General features: G+C 29.5%; 1 protein-coding gene across 1 annotated transcript in view; it reads right to left on the bottom strand.

Annotated features, from left to right (window-relative positions):
- The window catches only part of Gycalpha99B (guanylate cyclase 1 soluble subunit alpha 2), a 245,936-nt gene that overhangs the window by 48,742 nt on the left and 179,918 nt on the right, over positions 1 to 17,276 (bottom strand). Inside the window, exons 4-5 of the mRNA XM_085960885.1 lie at positions 8,700 to 8,782; positions 3,089 to 3,243 (exon numbers count right to left, since the gene is read on the bottom strand). Of these exons, the coding sequence (XP_085817011.1) occupies positions 3,089 to 3,243; positions 8,700 to 8,782 (238 nt within the window). The remainder of the gene's footprint in view (positions 1 to 3,088; positions 3,244 to 8,699; positions 8,783 to 17,276) is intronic.

Raw genomic sequence — 17,276 nt, 5'->3', positions numbered from 1 at the left:
TGCCTCTTTCAAAAGCCGCTACAATTAACTGTCATTTATGACACAAAATCAATGTGTCTATCAAATCCCGCTATAACACTTTTTCATTATGTTGACTTATAGAAATACTTGTTATTATTATTAAATTAAACACGAACTACGAACTAAGTCACTTTGGATTCTCATTTTTTTTACACAACATGTAGGTTCTCTCCTTCTCCAGAATTTACATCGAAGAGTACCTGCCCTGCATAGATTCCTTCTCAATACCTAGAGACCGTTCTCAATCTTTTTCCGAAATATCAGTATTGTTTTTCTGTGAGTGACTTTTCCATTTCGCGTATATGGCCCAACCATCTAAGACGTTCTATTTTAATATAATCCACATTGAATATAACCTCCATTGAATAAATAAATATCATAGCCATTTATTGAAGGAATTTAATAATATCTTAGACATTATAATATATACAGATACTTAGGTCGGTAGTTGAGTGGTTACAGCTTTTGCTTGGTAAGCTAAAGGCGTGTGTTTGATTATTCCAAGGTTTTTTGCAAGTTAACGTTCATTATGTTAAATCAATACTGATGTTATAATATATATAGCATAATACAGTGGCGAAGACCCCATACTAGACGATTATTTAAAGCCTGTCTAAAACCTTCGCGCATAATATTGTTGTCATGACTGAACTTTGTCCAAAATAATTGATAATTAGAAATTTGAAAAAATAATTTTTATGGCGTTTAATCTTATATTAATAATTAATATAGACTGTTTTTAAAAATAAAAAGAAATTTTATCCAATGATTTTTGATGTGTATATTTTAAAAAATACGTAATTTAAACTTATCGCTTAATTTTATAACGTCAGTGTAATAAATTTAATAAAAAGGTCTTTTTTCATTCTTAATTTGACTAAAAGTAAAAGGTAACATTTAAAATTATAAATGAACAATGAAACTGCTAGTTAGCAGGGGTATCAAAGCAGAGGTATTATAACTAATTTCTTTTTCTTCTATCCGATGGTCTTGCGGTCGTAAACTCGACAATAAAGTACGCCCATAAAGTCGACGTTTAAACAAAAAGTGCCATCTACATTTTACGACACGGCGTTTTGACGTTTTGTCAACTGCAGATGAACCAAATTAACTTCTTCCGTCGGGTTCTGCGGAGGTACGCGGAGGATTATGGAGACGGGCTGTAAATAGCTCCGTCAACGCACCTTCAATGTGATGCAAAATTTACGACGACTAAAAAAAACTGGACCACGCGGCGACCCGCCAATATAAAAGTTTATCGCATCTGGATGAGTGGAAATTAGTGAAGTGTGCCAAGAGTTAGCCGAGATTAAATCTTAACAATTTGACATTTAGGAGGCTTTATTGATAATACTTAATTTGTTTATTTCTAGTGTATTGGTATATATTTATAATATCGATGATCTAATATCAATACCCCGTATCTGACCTATATGACGAAAATGACTTTTTGATGTACTAAAAACAACAAAAATACTGCCCATCGACTGCGAAATTCCCATATCTGTAGTTACTTTAACAAAAATTGTACAGCCATTTTAGTAATTTTCTTTATCTTTTGCCTTTAAGCTGTCAAGCGTGTTGCATGACGTGTGTCAAATTCGGCAAAATGTCACTTTCGAGTTATTTAAAAGGTAAAACAGTAAGTAATATAATAAATTTGGATGGTTATCTTTATATAATATATATCACATTTTATTGGAGCTTATTGTTATATTATGCGTTATGTGCTTTGTTTTACCACTTTTTACGTTAAGGGTTATTGGCATGCTATGTAGTTACAACACGTGTGAACTATTAACAGACAGATACGAGATATTAAATATTTAGTTTTTTAGCGTCTTGCACAATTTGTAAAAAGTCACTTACGGGATACTTACATTAAGCTATCGATATATCGTTGTTTCCATTGCAAAATTGTATATCTGCATAATCTGAAGTTTCTATGGGAGCATAAAAACAGTTTAAAAAATTGAATTTTCGTTGAAATTATAAAAACCTTGTTTGAACTGATTCAAGTGCCATTCTAATCAATTCAAAAAAGGTTTTCATAATTTCAACGAAAATGCAATTTTTGTAAATTGTGTGATTTTTCGTGTGTGTAAATGCGATTTTTGCGGTTTTAATTATAAAAAAATGTCAAAAACGCATATTTTGCAGATATATAATTTTGCAATAGAAACGACAAGATTCAACAATATAACCAGTATACTTATAACATCATTTACATAAACGTGATATTATAAAGGCGTTGAGCTTTCAAAACAGGCGATGTGTCAATTTTATAAAAGTGTTTTTTTATGATACATTTTCCTTTCTACTATAACGTCTAGCCATTGCAACATAACCTCGCTGTACTAAATGTCGAAGACAGTTGGCGCAGTATGGAATCGTGGAGTTTAGAGGGTAGGTATATAATATTTACATAAAAACGCAACCACAGTCGATGATAGTATACCGCATAATTTAATGAAACCGCAAATGTTCCAAAATTACCCTACCTAAACCGACATACAATTAATAATTGAGGAATCATTATAATAATATAGTGATATCTCGGTAGGCATCATATCGAATAAAATCAATATTGATAAATTCTCTATATTTTTATTCAGGTAAATCAAATTATCAAACTCAAAAAGACTTGCACAAAATATTGAAAATCTACATTCATTTCCATATTTTTAAGTACTTAGATTTTTGTATTTATTGTAAAATTTCAATGTCATATCGTAGGTTTTAACAAGACAACGATGATATTATAGATGTTTGAATATTAATTAACACGAAAAACGAAAATAACAATTGACAATAAAAATATTTTTAAAACGAATAAAGATAATAAATATAATTACAACTTATGTACAAATATTTTCCGGTTATGCGTTGATGACTCAAACAACGTTTGCAGAAACTATGCAGCAAATTGTGTAGAAGTTAAAATTAATCATGACTCTCATAAAGAGAAAATGAATAATAACGGTATATGTAACACATTTTGGTATTGTAAAATGATAAATAATCACATGAAAAACATTAATGAAAATGTATTTTTAATTAAGTATACCTGATTATGTAAAACATCATGTACGCTGTCCAGTGTAGATAGAAAATCGTGCAGATCTCCTCCAAGGCAGCGTAGCGCTCTTTCTAATCGCCCCGAGCAACATCTTGCAACTAATTCTCCGCCTAGTTGCTCCAGAAACAATTCCGCATCAAGAGCTGTCAATTAAATCATTCAAATTAATACGGATATTCTATCAAAATCACTAAATCACAAACAAGACATTTACATTATTATAAAAAACTTTTAATTGTATTATTTATTACATATATGTATATTATATTTATTTTGATTTAACTGGGAGACAGGGAGAAGACGAATTGAAAGGTGAAAAAAAAACATAAACGCAATTCTAAGAAATTCATTGAAAGCAAACTGATACGCAAATAAACGAATCGTTTATTTTAACGGGTCGTGAAAGAATACAATTAATATGATACACTTATAATAGTTTAACAAACGCTTACAGTGCAATGCTATCATAATATCGAGTGTATAGTAAGTATTAAACGACATTACAATTAATTTGTTACAGATGTACTAAAGTTTCGTATCGGATAGCGCATTATAAAACACACAAACACATAAAACACGATTTAGAAAATAATATATTTCTTTTATCTTTAAATCTATTTTTAAAAATTAAATGTAACATTAATCAAAATAATTTGTTTTACTGAACTAATCCACATCCAAGAATAATGACAGGTTGCAGTTTGGTATTTTTTTCGGATTGGCCTGAAAGTCGAAAGCCATGTCATTCATTTTCAAAACATGTTATTAATATAATACAGATAAATAATAAATGTAACATTCTTTTTTTTAAAATAGACAATTAAAAATTACTTTAGAATTTTTTATTTTTAAAACAATCTTTGAAAATCCATTCGGTACATTTTATTCAACGATTTTATCTAGTAAGTAGATATATTTTTAGGGATTTGTAAATTAATCGTACGTTGTTAATGCTAAATTATTTCTCTAGTTCTAATGTATCATTCGTTAATTGGTGTTAAATACATAGTCCAAAGATGCATATGTAATATTAGAATGAAATCCAGAATATCCAGTATGAGACGGCTTATGTACTACGAGGGGTCATAAAACTTGGAAAATTTGAATAAAATCTAGACGATATTGATTTGTACATACGATAAAGTACACGCAGTTATGGCTTAAGCTAATTGATAAAAGTAGTGCACACTAAATACAAATTAAAACTACATGTATATATTTGTGATACCTATATATGGAAATTCAAAAAAAATATTTTTCACTTATAATAAGTTAGAAACGGTGTAACTAAATGACAATATGAAAACGTAGTATAATCATGAAATCAATGTGTATCACCTATTTAAAGGATTCGAGCACTAGTTTACATTATGAATTAAAAGTACCGGATTTATATAACTATGGTATACATAATATATTATGTACTTATTTTGTGGATATACGATACTGGTAATAACATAAAATTTCCTATTATTATCAAATAAAATAAAAATAAACATCTCGTTCAATTAAAAATAATTACAAGATAAAAAGAAATTTTTATATACCTACAACGTTTTTAAATGTTCTGTTTAATTATTATGCTCAATATGCTCAAACTTGTACTTGATATGAAGTAAATAAAAAACAAACAAACAAATATAGAATACTGAAATGTCATTTTGGTTTCCATAGTAACGTACGTATATATTAATAATTTAGTTCCTCGGACCACCCACTTAGCAACCAATAATAGTGGATTGGATTATGGATTTCTTCCTAAATAACTTTACATACCAAACAGAATTAACTGAAAATGAATTCAATTCTACTTAAAGATGGCTAAAAGTATTAAAAGAATGCATTGGCATCGTGTTCTGGTATATTCTAAATGTTTTAAATGTCTAGCTAGTCGGGAAATTAGTTAAAAATCGATTGAAAAATTTGTACCGGATAAACATCCACCGGACAAATAAGAATACGAGCTAATAAAATCGTTGTAAAATATAGGTATACGTTCCATTGGCATTGTTATGATTATAGTATAATATACATATTTTTTATCTACATACGTCAAATAGAATAAAATAAACAGACAATCAATTGATAACTAAAACACAATAAATTATCAAAACAACATTATTAAATAAATAATTATATGTACTTAAACAAATTATTCATTTTATTGTGATTTTTATCAGTAGTTATGTAAATACGAAAAAATCCAATTACATTTTTGTAATACTCAGATACAAAATTATTTAACCAATGTTAACGACTATTTGAATTTCCCTTATTACTTGTAGAACTTCTTTCATTTTCTGGAATTGGTAAACAAAATAATCAAGATACACAAAAATTGTATTCAATTTCCTTCAACGACCAATTAAATACTTCAACTACAGTTTGAGTTTTATTGGCAATCAGATATAATATATTTCTAGAATGTTCAACGCCTACTTGTATTATAATATTATAAAATGTGATTTCGTTCTGTAAAGTGCCCACTTCAAAGTTTATTTTCCTTTGGCACGTAAAGTATAATTATTTTGTTTAAGAATTTTCACACTCAATTCTAACCACAAAGATATTTAGCGGGAAAGAATACAAATAAACCTACTGTTTAAATGTAAAATTTTTGAAAATGGAATATAAAATGTAATAAATATCGTGGGATTACTACCAAAAGTTGGTAAGTCTAAAAATTATGTTATGGAGTAATTGCATTTTGAAGCTTGATTTTCCCTCTATAATAAGGCATAATACTAATTTCTTTGTTCTTTATATTATGCATGTTCTATATTTAATATTGGATGACCTCAATATTTTTTCAAGAATACATATTCATATAAATCGACTTAACAACTTTTCGCAGGAACCCCTTAAATTTTGTTATGTTATATTCCTACTGATGATATTAGGAAACAAATGTTATATTAAAAACACTCATAAATAGATGCATAGTTTATGTACTTAAAAATTAGATTATTATTTTTATTGATAAGACAAGTAATACACCAATGTTGTATTCTTTAATAAACTATTTTTTTATTCAACGAATAATTAACAATATTTGAGAACGTAACATTCTTTATTGAACATACATAATTTGAAAACACCTTAGATATATACCTACTAGTAAAAACATTTGATTAAAATATGAAACCCAGCGGGAGTCGAACCCGCATCCACTATTATATAAAACTAATGTCTAAAGGGAAACTTAAGCCGTCAAAAACAATAGTATTGTAACTCGTGAACTATCATTAAGTTTGCGTTCCACATTGTATGTATAAAAATAAATATTGTATATTATATTATTATGCATCGGCATATAACGTCATGGGTTACAGGTTCGAATTCTAGGTCTGGCAAATTCACTATTGTTTTACAATTTATGTTTGAGTCAGAGTATGTTCATAATAGGTTGGGCAAGTGGCTAACATTAATTTAAAAACAAAAATCTGTTAATACAAACTTCTACTCTGTGAAGGCCCATAATGATCTTATTAGATTGGACATGGTAAAAAAAATATGTTTACAATATTTCAATTTAAAATATTTTTATCGTTAAAAATATAATATTTTAAATAATAATTATTGTTAGGAAAAATAGTATTGCATCAAAAACAAATTTAATATAAATATTTTTATCATTTCACTAACTTCTTGGGTAAATCTTATAAGTAAATATATTACCAAGACTGCATGCATCTAAATAAAAAGGTCAAACAACCCCTTTCGTATAACGGGTCAGGAACAGTTTGCCAGTTAGGAATCCCCAATTCCTTCGGGACCATTTTCCGGTGAAAATTGGATGGCCGGCAAATAAAATCAACTGGAATTTTTCTGCAGAAAATTGTACCCAATTTATGGACGAGGCGGATAACAGCGCAGCCAATAACAAAGTTATAGAAATTTGATTTGCAACGTTATAAGTTACAAAGGTTATTTTGTTATTTGTAAACTCTTTTTATTGTTTTGTCGAAATGAAAGCATAACGGGATCCACCAGTATAAAGTTAGTTAAATGACTTTTCAGATACTTTATTTATTACAATATGACTGTCCTATTTTTTACATTATATTCAATAAAGATTTGAAGAATCATTTACTTAATATAATACATAAGATAAAGCCTTGGATTTTTATGTATTACAATAAACCTGGATAATTTTCCAGTCAGAGTGGAGTGGAGATTCAAATAATACACTATGTAAAAAATATTTCAAGTTATATACATTTTTATATTTTATGGAAACACATTTTTTTGAAAAATACGACACCCAGAAGGATACAAATCAGCGCACCCATGTGTCCTGACCACTAAGCTATATATATCCAATGTAATTGCGACAAAGTTAACTAAGGTTTTTTAAAATATGTTGTAAAGCGCTTTTTACACAAAAGTTTTTATATTGAATATAATATAGTGAGAAAGTGTTTTAAAATTATGTATATTGAATGTTAAATTCTTAAAATGTTGTGAATTATTCATTGAATAAAATAAATTGTGTATTAATCATGAAAAACATGAATTAGGCATTTTTTTCAATAATACTCTAGGCAATAATTGCATAGATTAGATTATTACATTTCAGAATCATTATGAAATAAATAAATTATTATTTTATAACTAATTACTAACTTATAGGTACTTAATCGTATCGCCGACGATGTTCTTTACAAATGAAACAGCGATGAATATTAAACACGCCGATTTTATGCAGGCGATGTAATATATTATTTCAAATTCTGTTGATATTGGTGGCCATTTTTAATTATTTTAAAGTAAGGTATGTCTTTACAAATGCTACATTCTTAAGTATTGAATAAAATGTAATTTAATTGAACATATTATATAATTTGAAAAAGTCCACTAAACATGTATTTTAGAAAATCTTTTTTTTTTAAATCCTGAAATATTTTTTTCGTTACCCTATTTTACCATCCCATTTTCACAAAGGTTGCTTTAACAGTACCTGAGGGATGTTGCTATCGGCAGTAAAAACTAAAATCACGGCCCGGGCAGCAAAACGTGGCAGAAAAAAAATCACACTCGATTTTGTAAAAAATATCCTTTTCATGTGCCGGTCGAGGAAGTTTGTAAATAAAAGCAATTTAACCAATGCTACACGTCAGATTTCGAGAAAATTTCATATTTTTTAATTTACAATACTCGCGTGGATAGAAAAGGTCTATTCGAAATAATTGAAATTCAATGCATGTCCGTGTGAAAGAATCGTGAACTGTTTGATTAAAATCTAAATCATAAATTTTGTATCGTAAAATTTTAAAGGTATTCGCTCACGAAATCAATCACTGGGGAAAATTATTTAAATTACAATTTTACAATAGTGAATCACAAATTACTTTCAACACGATGTTCCCGCCAAATTACATCGTAAAATAAAATAATGGTCAATTTATATTGCTTTACAATAACTTTTGCTAAAATTTTAAACAAACGGCACTTGATTTTTTTCTTATAAAAAGTACCTAGCATTAAACAGATTATCGAACAATAAAACATCAAAAGTCAAAAGTCCATGTTTATTTGATTTGTTTTATCTTCTATATTAACTATTTATGTTAGCTAGTAAAATTATTATAATACTCACTTTCATCTGCAGTAATTGCTTCATAAATGTCTTCTAAATAGGCGTAATTACTGCAACTACTAACATCAGCTGGCAGTTTGTCTCTGAAATTAAAAAAATACACACAATATAATAATTTGTATTTAAAATTAATTTAGTTATGCTGAAAATTGTCTAGACGAATTAGACACATTTATTTTAGGTGTGATTATTTAAAACTAACACGAATTAGATTTTTAAATGATAAATACTGTAATTATATAATATGCGTGTTTAATTACCACAGGGAACACAGAATAAATGGGAACTGAAATACCTAACGGGTGTGGAGTAACACGTAACCGATCTTGAGTGTGGAAGAATATAGGATAAACTTATGTCATTCTGTGTCAAAAATATGTCATTCTAATCTTTTACTTCGCTCTGACATCTGCTTTCAGTTTGCATTTATTCTCACTTATTCGCATTTAATATTAGTGTATTTAAGGGTTGCAACACACACTTTTGTATGTCTACAATGTGTTTTATTTTTGTAGGCCACTTACACATTCAAAGTCCTGCTTCAAACCACTAGTATTTTAGTATTTTAGTGGCCTAGTTAGTATTATGTGGTGTGGTTATTTTCTGCAAATGGAAAGTGGGATATTCTTCGATCAGTGAAATTTTCTTATTGGGTTTGTATTACATTTTATATGAACAGGAACCTGTTTGATTTATTAAGAATATGGAAAAAATAAGTTATGGTATGATACACGATAACTTCTAAAGATTCTTTTTTTGCCAGATTTGACAGACTGACTATTTTCTGAATAAATACGTTCAATCTACAATGAATATGTTTCTTAAAAAAATAAATCAATTTTAATATGGTTAATCATTAACTTGGGGTGTATTTTTTGAAAACAAGTTTACATATTATTATGACGATGAGCATCTGACTACTGCATTTATTATCTTCTATGTGTAATTTCACGTAATATATTGTAATGACAGAAAAAATGGACAGATGTACAAAATCTATCTTAGAAATCGGTAGCATCAGATGTATGTTCTCCCAAGGCGCAGAACTAACCTGCCATTGATAATGCCAATTGGGAGGGCAATAACTCTGTTGTACCAAATCACTTCGGATATTAACCTGCGTGAGGATGAGTATAGGTGGGAAAATTCCTAAAATAGTGTCTGCTTAGCTCATTCGGTGTAGCTACTTCCTTGTATCTAATTTATATATATATTTTTTTTGTGTTTACACTTTTCTACTGTTTAATAACTTTTATATAATACTGTTTTAATAATGTTTCTTTATTTTAAATGTGATGTTGTGAACGTCTTAAATTATTAATTTGTAATGTTCACTATATTAAAAAAAAAAAAAAAATGAAATTGTAAAAATGAATAGATAAATTGATTTGATGTTATCTAGATACGTGTCCCTCTAACCACATCTTACCTCACCGCCCCACCACTTCCGACTTCCATCTGAATTATTTTATTGCCCGTGATAAATTGTTGCAAGTGCGTTATTTTTACATATTATTTTATCTTTGGAACCTTTTGAGGTATGGAAATGAAACTTAAATTAAAATAGTACTGATAAAGTATTACATAATCTTTGCAAGTTTCATTACTGTTGGACGTGTTTTTTAATAGTTATAATGGAACACACCGACAAGGAGAGAGAGAAACACAGAGAGAGAGAGAGACACAGAGACACGGAGAAGGAGAGAGCACACGTAATCTATTTTGTGTTTCTGTATCATAAAAATTGTGTCGATAAAAAGACTAATATTTAAAAATCACTGTCAATATTTCGTATTTTATTATAAGTACAGATTGACGAGAATAATATATTTTAAAATAACGATTTTGTAATAAAATTCATAAATTTGATGAAAAGTGATTGTTATTTATTTCCAATCATACCCATATTGTTTTCCAGCGAATAAAGCTGTTATCAGTTACCTTCATAATAATTGAAAATTTATACTGTAATATACAACTTAACGGAGTCAAACGCTGTCAATAAAATCACTCAAATTGATTGATAAGTATAGAAATAATATTTATGAAAATGAAAAACGTTTGCAAAGTGGGTTTATTTTTATAAAATCCAAGTAATAGCTTATAACTCTCGACGAAAATTTGATCAAACGTTTCCAAGAGATACGCAAACAAAGCGAATTCTTGTATCACTTGATAGAAGTCTGTTATTGAATTGCCCAACTCCATGTTAAAATCATACAATGAATGATATTCTGTTGAAATTTTTGTATCGAATATTATGTGCATTATTTCAGTTTGACAAATTTATTATTTTTTCTTTGAGATTTTATTTAAAAAAATTCTTTTTCATTAATATCATCATTAGCCTGGATTAAGTCCTCTAATTTAAGTCCTCTCTTTCCATAGTTATTGGTCTTTAATTCTTCCACATCCAATGAACTTTAAGAGCAGGTTTTAGCGTGTCCATGTGGTCGTTTAGTGACCCCTTCTTCTTATTGTGCCATCCCCTAGCGGAGGTCGGCCGCCATCAAGGCGATCTTAGATTTGTCGTCTGGTACCCGGAACAGTTCAGTGGAGCTGCACTCGTACCAATCACGGAGGTTCTTAAGCCACGAAATGCGGCGCCGTCCTTTGCTACGCTTACGATTGATCTTTTGTTGAATGACAAGTTGGGGAATGCTGTACTTTTGTCCTCTCATACTGTAGTTTCCTGGTTTTGATACTGCGTAGAAGTTCTCGGTCCTTCCCCGTTCGATTAAGAACTTGTCAACCGGTTAGTCCAAAGAATTTTGAGGATATAAAACCACCTCTCGAAAGCTTCAAGTCTCCGTGACATCTCTTGGTTTAGCGTCCATACTTACATACTATAGAAAAGAATTGAGAGAATATAACAATGTACCATACGCAGCCATACCCCCTAACCACTGTATTATGGCATTTTGTGAACGGTTATCCATGTTGTGTACTTAGAGTCCTCCATCGTATCACGTACTCTTGTCTGTTTTCTTATAAATTGGTTTCTTTTGTGATCTTTTTGCGTTATGCCCAATATGCACATTTACATGGCATGTTGCGCAACTAATAATTTTTAGATTTCTTTCACATTAAAATTCCATTTTCAAATGCACACTTTTCGCTTAAGATACAATGAGAGGTTAGTTTTATAGATACCATTAAGCCAGACAAATGCGGCCTATGCCAGTTTGCCTATGACATTTGTTGATCCGCCCCATTTGAATGCCATTGATGATGATATTTTTGTTTCAGTAGAGCAGGTTTTTTATTGTCTTTATCTTTGATATCTTTTTGATTATTTATCTTTAAACTTACATATATTTTGGCTTTCATTTGTAAGTTCGTTCATCATATTCTTAAAGACTTCTGGATCCTCTGCGGGATTGGTATGGTTTCATTGCATATGATAAATAGCTTCAATCCTCTTAATAATATGTTAGAATGGAGAAGCGTGTCCCTCTTTATATAGATATTCTCCAACTTCAATCAACTTATTTTCACTTAATATTTAAACTGTAGGGAGACTTTATCTAGGAATAAATTTCAATCATTTATCTTTTCACTCTGATTATTTTCGTTTATTTGCAGGACGCGACTGAATTTATGTACCTACTAAGTGAAAAGTAATTATAATAATATTCAACGTGTTGATTTCCAGCGAATAATTTTGCCTTTTCCGCTTTCTGTAAATTGTACAAAACCTGTTTGAGTGATCAGTTAAAGGTGCAAAAGAGACGGATTTCAGTATCAATTTACGAACGTTGTTCCAAGAAATAATACAAAAAAATTATACAAAGAAATATTAAACAATTTGAAGGGTGTTGATTACAATTCTGCGAGCTTGATATCCAATCCCTTGAACTTCTCACAGATTTTCGGAACAATCTAGACTACCCTTAAACTGCCCACCTTTAGTGAGCCAACGTCCGATCGAGGGTTTTGCCCCCCTGGCTGATTTCAACCTTACGCCCTGACCACTTACGCAATTCGATGTTAAAGTTCCATTATCTTAAAAAGTAGGTCGACAACAACTATATTTTTTACATTCATATTGTATAGAAAATGCCTATAAGAAAATAGTGGAAGCTATAATAGCAACCATAAATATTCCCGTGTAGCCGTAAATATTAATTTTTGGGAGGTCGCATGATGGGTTAAAGTAGGCTGTGTTTAAGTTTTGTTTTGATTATTTTGACCATTTCATCTATGACACCCCGACTTTGCATTGCTTTGTTAGTTTGTTCTAGCATTGTTTATGTGAGTGTCACGCTTCTACTCTGTATTGTATGATCTACGAGACATACAATCTTGTCATTATCGTTCTGATTACCAGCTTAGGTTAAATAATTGCTACATAATACTATAACAGTTTTCGCTATATATTGTTTACGTACAGGTGTGCTGCGTTGTATATTTACAACTAATACTGATGTGTTCAAAGGCTGTAATAATCACTACGTAAATTTGTCATGTTTTGTATAGAATGTCGTTTCATCTATTGGCAAATTATCGTAACAGATCGGCAAATTGTACTAGAGTTGCAGGCTTTTCATCATTAAAACTTTATGCCATGAAAGCATATTTAATTGTAGCTAATATTACCACGCCCATGCCACGATAGCCGCGTGGCTTAAGCGTTAGCTTTTGGCGTCGTGGGTTTCTGGTTCAAATCCTGGGTCTGGCATACATATTGTACACATATTGTTTTTCAATTTGTGTATGAGCCAGAGTATGGACATCATAGGTTAAGCACTAGTGGCTGACATACATTTCTTGTAAAAAACAAAATCTGTTAATACAAAGCTTCACTCTGTGGAGACTCATAATAATGATGGTTATCTTATTATTAACCTATTATGGTTAAATATGATAAAAAAATATATACATTTAAATTTAAAATATTTTTTATCGTTAAAATATAATATTTTAAGTAATAATTATTATTAGGAAAAATGGTATTGCATCAACAAAACTAATTTAATATAAATATTTTATCATTTCACTAACTTCTTGGGTAAATCTTATAAGTAAATATATAAAAAATAACTAATACTATCTATTTTGAACATACATAAATGCATCACTAGAAAAATCTTTTTTATAGAAAAAAATATGACACACGACGAGACTTGAATCCGTAACCGTTCGCGCCAGTATACTTTTCTAATTAAGCTACGCGCATCAAAATTAATTACGACGCTTTTTACATGAAATGCTTATCGAATAGCGTTATAATGTTGTTTATCGGATTTAGTATATTAAATTAAGGTAGGTATCAATTCATTCCTTAATAATTACTAACCAACGTCATAGATCACTGCATAATTTAGTTTTTATTACGTACGTAGACTTGATAATAATTTAATAAAATATTTCTTTTTTTATTATTCAACGAATACTAGCGGAAGAATGACGCGAATCCAGCTCTGACAGGTTCAAGTCCCGTCGGTTGTCGTATTTTTTCTAAAAAGATTTTTTCTAGTGATTTAAAATTATGTATGTTACATTCTTATATTCGTTGAATAAAAGAAAAAGTGGTACTGTTCGGTTATGAGGAATACAGCAGAAAACACATTTTTAAAATAGCCGATATACTGGATTATTTGTTAGGTTAGGTTAGGTAAACCTTACCTAACCTAACCTAAACTAACCCAAACTAACAAATAATCCAGTATATCGGGTATTTTCAAAATGTGTTTTCCGCTGTATTCCTCATAACCGAACAGTACCGAAATAGTTTATTAAATTACCTATCTATTTTCTTAATTATATCACACTATTTTAGGTTGATCTATTCATCGGTTATCTAGTATTATCATATTGTATTACTATTAATACTGTCTTAAGTTCGTAAATATAACCGAAATATACATATTATTATTTTTTTTTGTATTCTTACAGTCCATATACTTTCAAAGGCCGCTTGAATATAGTACTTAATTGAAAAAATATACGTATTATATAATATAACAGTTATGCTTAAATAAGTTTCAGAGCATGTTTAGTCAATAAATTATATTATAAACAATAATTTTATAATAATACTTAATCGTTATAATATTGGATTCAGTTTATATACTTTACACACGGTAAGTTTGTCAGTGTCTGCCATGTACCAAGGGAATTGCTAGAAAAAACAGTTTGGCAAAAATCGCCTTGAACATTTTTCCAGAATATTTGAACATGACTTTTGTTGTTTACAGAAGCAATTTTACCTACTTAATCAAATTACTTGCTCCACTATTAAGATAACAAAGTTATCTTTCGGTTTTGTTATTGCGCTTACTTACAAATAGCCTCTCTCAATTTGTTTTTGCTCTAGGGACTCCCAACTGCCGAAATACTTTTGCCTTTGAAGTGCTTACTTAAGAAAATCAAAATTTTCATTAGGTACACGTTTTTATGTTATGGCTTTCGAAATGAAATTTTGAAAATTCCGCGTGGAGATAAGGTACTACTTTGCGAAAATATAGACCATTATAAATAATTTGTGAGGTAGTGAAAATATTAACAGCCTTATTAATTTTGTCATAAACAATAATATTTAAAACGGCCGTAAATGTGGACCCCTTATTAATAAGAGTACCTACGGGTAAATTAATTATTATTGATCATTTTAACCTCCTACGTGAGTAATTAATACTCTCTTGGAACTAAAACCTGTGGACATGTTCGCTTAACTGAGATCGACGTAGGCAAAAACAAAGATTGCCAAAAAATCCGATGACACGTTTTGGCACTATATGAAATGATCGATAAATCTCGAACACTACTAAACTTATGCGTACAAATCAAAATGCCAGTGCTCTCTTTATATTTTTACGATGTAGGTCATAAATCTTGTAGACAAGACAATTTAAAGAAAGATGCCTTTGAAATTTGGTATTGATATCGAACATGTCCGGAAATTTAGACGTATAAAGTTAGCCGTGAGATGATGTACCTATTAGAAATAGATAGCTATATATCAGTAGCGAAGGATAGAGGTAGGCTGTTAAGGTCCACCATAAATAGTGCACATTAAACTTTGTTAGTTATACATATTTGTTTATATTGAACTAAGACTACAATGTACAGATGGTGTTGGTTAGTTTTTAAAAATCAATTTTATTAAACACAGTCTAAACCAAACCTTAACAGTGTTGGTATACTTTGGGCAATACGACAAAATTGTGCTCACTTTTTCATTCATACTTATTTGTTTTCATTGGAATTAGAATACATATTACACATATTGTTCATTTTTTTTTAAATCATTAAACCCTGCTTAACCAAACTACAATAGATAAAAAATATTATTCTATCTATAAAATATCCAAAGTTATTTATGATTTAATTGCCTAATTATAGCTATTTTAGAGATGGACAAGTATTTTTTGACTATTATTTATTATGGCTTGGTGTCGCAGGGTTTAATTGAATTTTAAAAACTAACCAACACCGTCTGTAAATTGTAGTTTTATTTCAATGAAAACAAATACCTTTAGTGTGCATTATTTATATCGAATCTTAACAGCCTACCTCCACCTTTCGCCACTTCCATATATAGTATTGATATCAAATTCAAAATCGAAGTGTAAATAAAATACGTAATACAAATCACAGGGATACAATGAAAAAACAGAGTAAATAATAACGTAATAAATTAGAAATACAATCATATAGTATAATTTATATATAATTCTCGTAGTCGCTCGTAATTATCAAGTCATATGTATCAATTACTATTTTTATTATTCAAACGAACAATTCACAAAATTCAAGAATGTAACATTATTTTTATTGAACATACACACATAATTTCTGAGAAATAAATATATATTATAACCAATAGATAAAATCTTTTTTGAAAAAAATACAAAGCTCAGCAGGATTCAAACCTGCGTCTCTCAGGATTTTCATCCACGTCCATTGACCACTATGCTATAGAAATCCTATCTAATTGCGACGAATTAGATATATTTTTTTCTATTCATTGGTTATAATATATTTCTCAGAAGTATTTTAAAATTATGTTATGTTAATATAAATATGTATCATATGAATGTTCTTATTGAATCTGCAATACTCCATGATCATCGCGTTTTTTTTATTTCAATGCCCTACGGCCATCTTTGGTGGTAATAAAGCTCAGAGTGAATCGTGCAATGACTAAATGTAATATGTATAATTTACGTCATGACGTAATAATTATATGATCAATCATCCAGAGACTGGAATAATGTCAACAGTGATGTCGAAATTGGATGTTAAAAAATGTTAAAAATCCGAAATAAACATTGGCATACTGCACCGATCAAGTGAAAGAAGTACTGGTGATAACCTTCACTATGTCTTGAGAGAAACAGAGGACAGTCAAAAGTGAATGAATTATCTCAGTTATTACTTATTTTAAGTGCGATATACCCATTTTGAATTTGCAAATAGAATTAGAATATATGCTACCAAAACTACGTACAATATACACAATATTATGTATCACAATGATGTCAATTCAAAAATATGTTTGGTTGCAAGTCCAAGTGCAACGCAGTTGACCATAACTGGATAACATTTAGTTACCTTAAGGCATAAAGCCCA

Source organism: Rhyacophila brunnea, unplaced genomic scaffold (genome assembly GCF_057557595.1).
Source record: "Rhyacophila brunnea isolate RB1 unplaced genomic scaffold, BYU_Rbru_1.0 scaffold_12, whole genome shotgun sequence".
Classification (NCBI taxonomy): Eukaryota; Metazoa; Arthropoda; class Insecta; order Trichoptera; family Rhyacophilidae; genus Rhyacophila; species Rhyacophila brunnea.
Note: the sequence above shows the minus strand (reverse complement) of the source record. Positions and strands in the feature narration are given on the sequence as shown.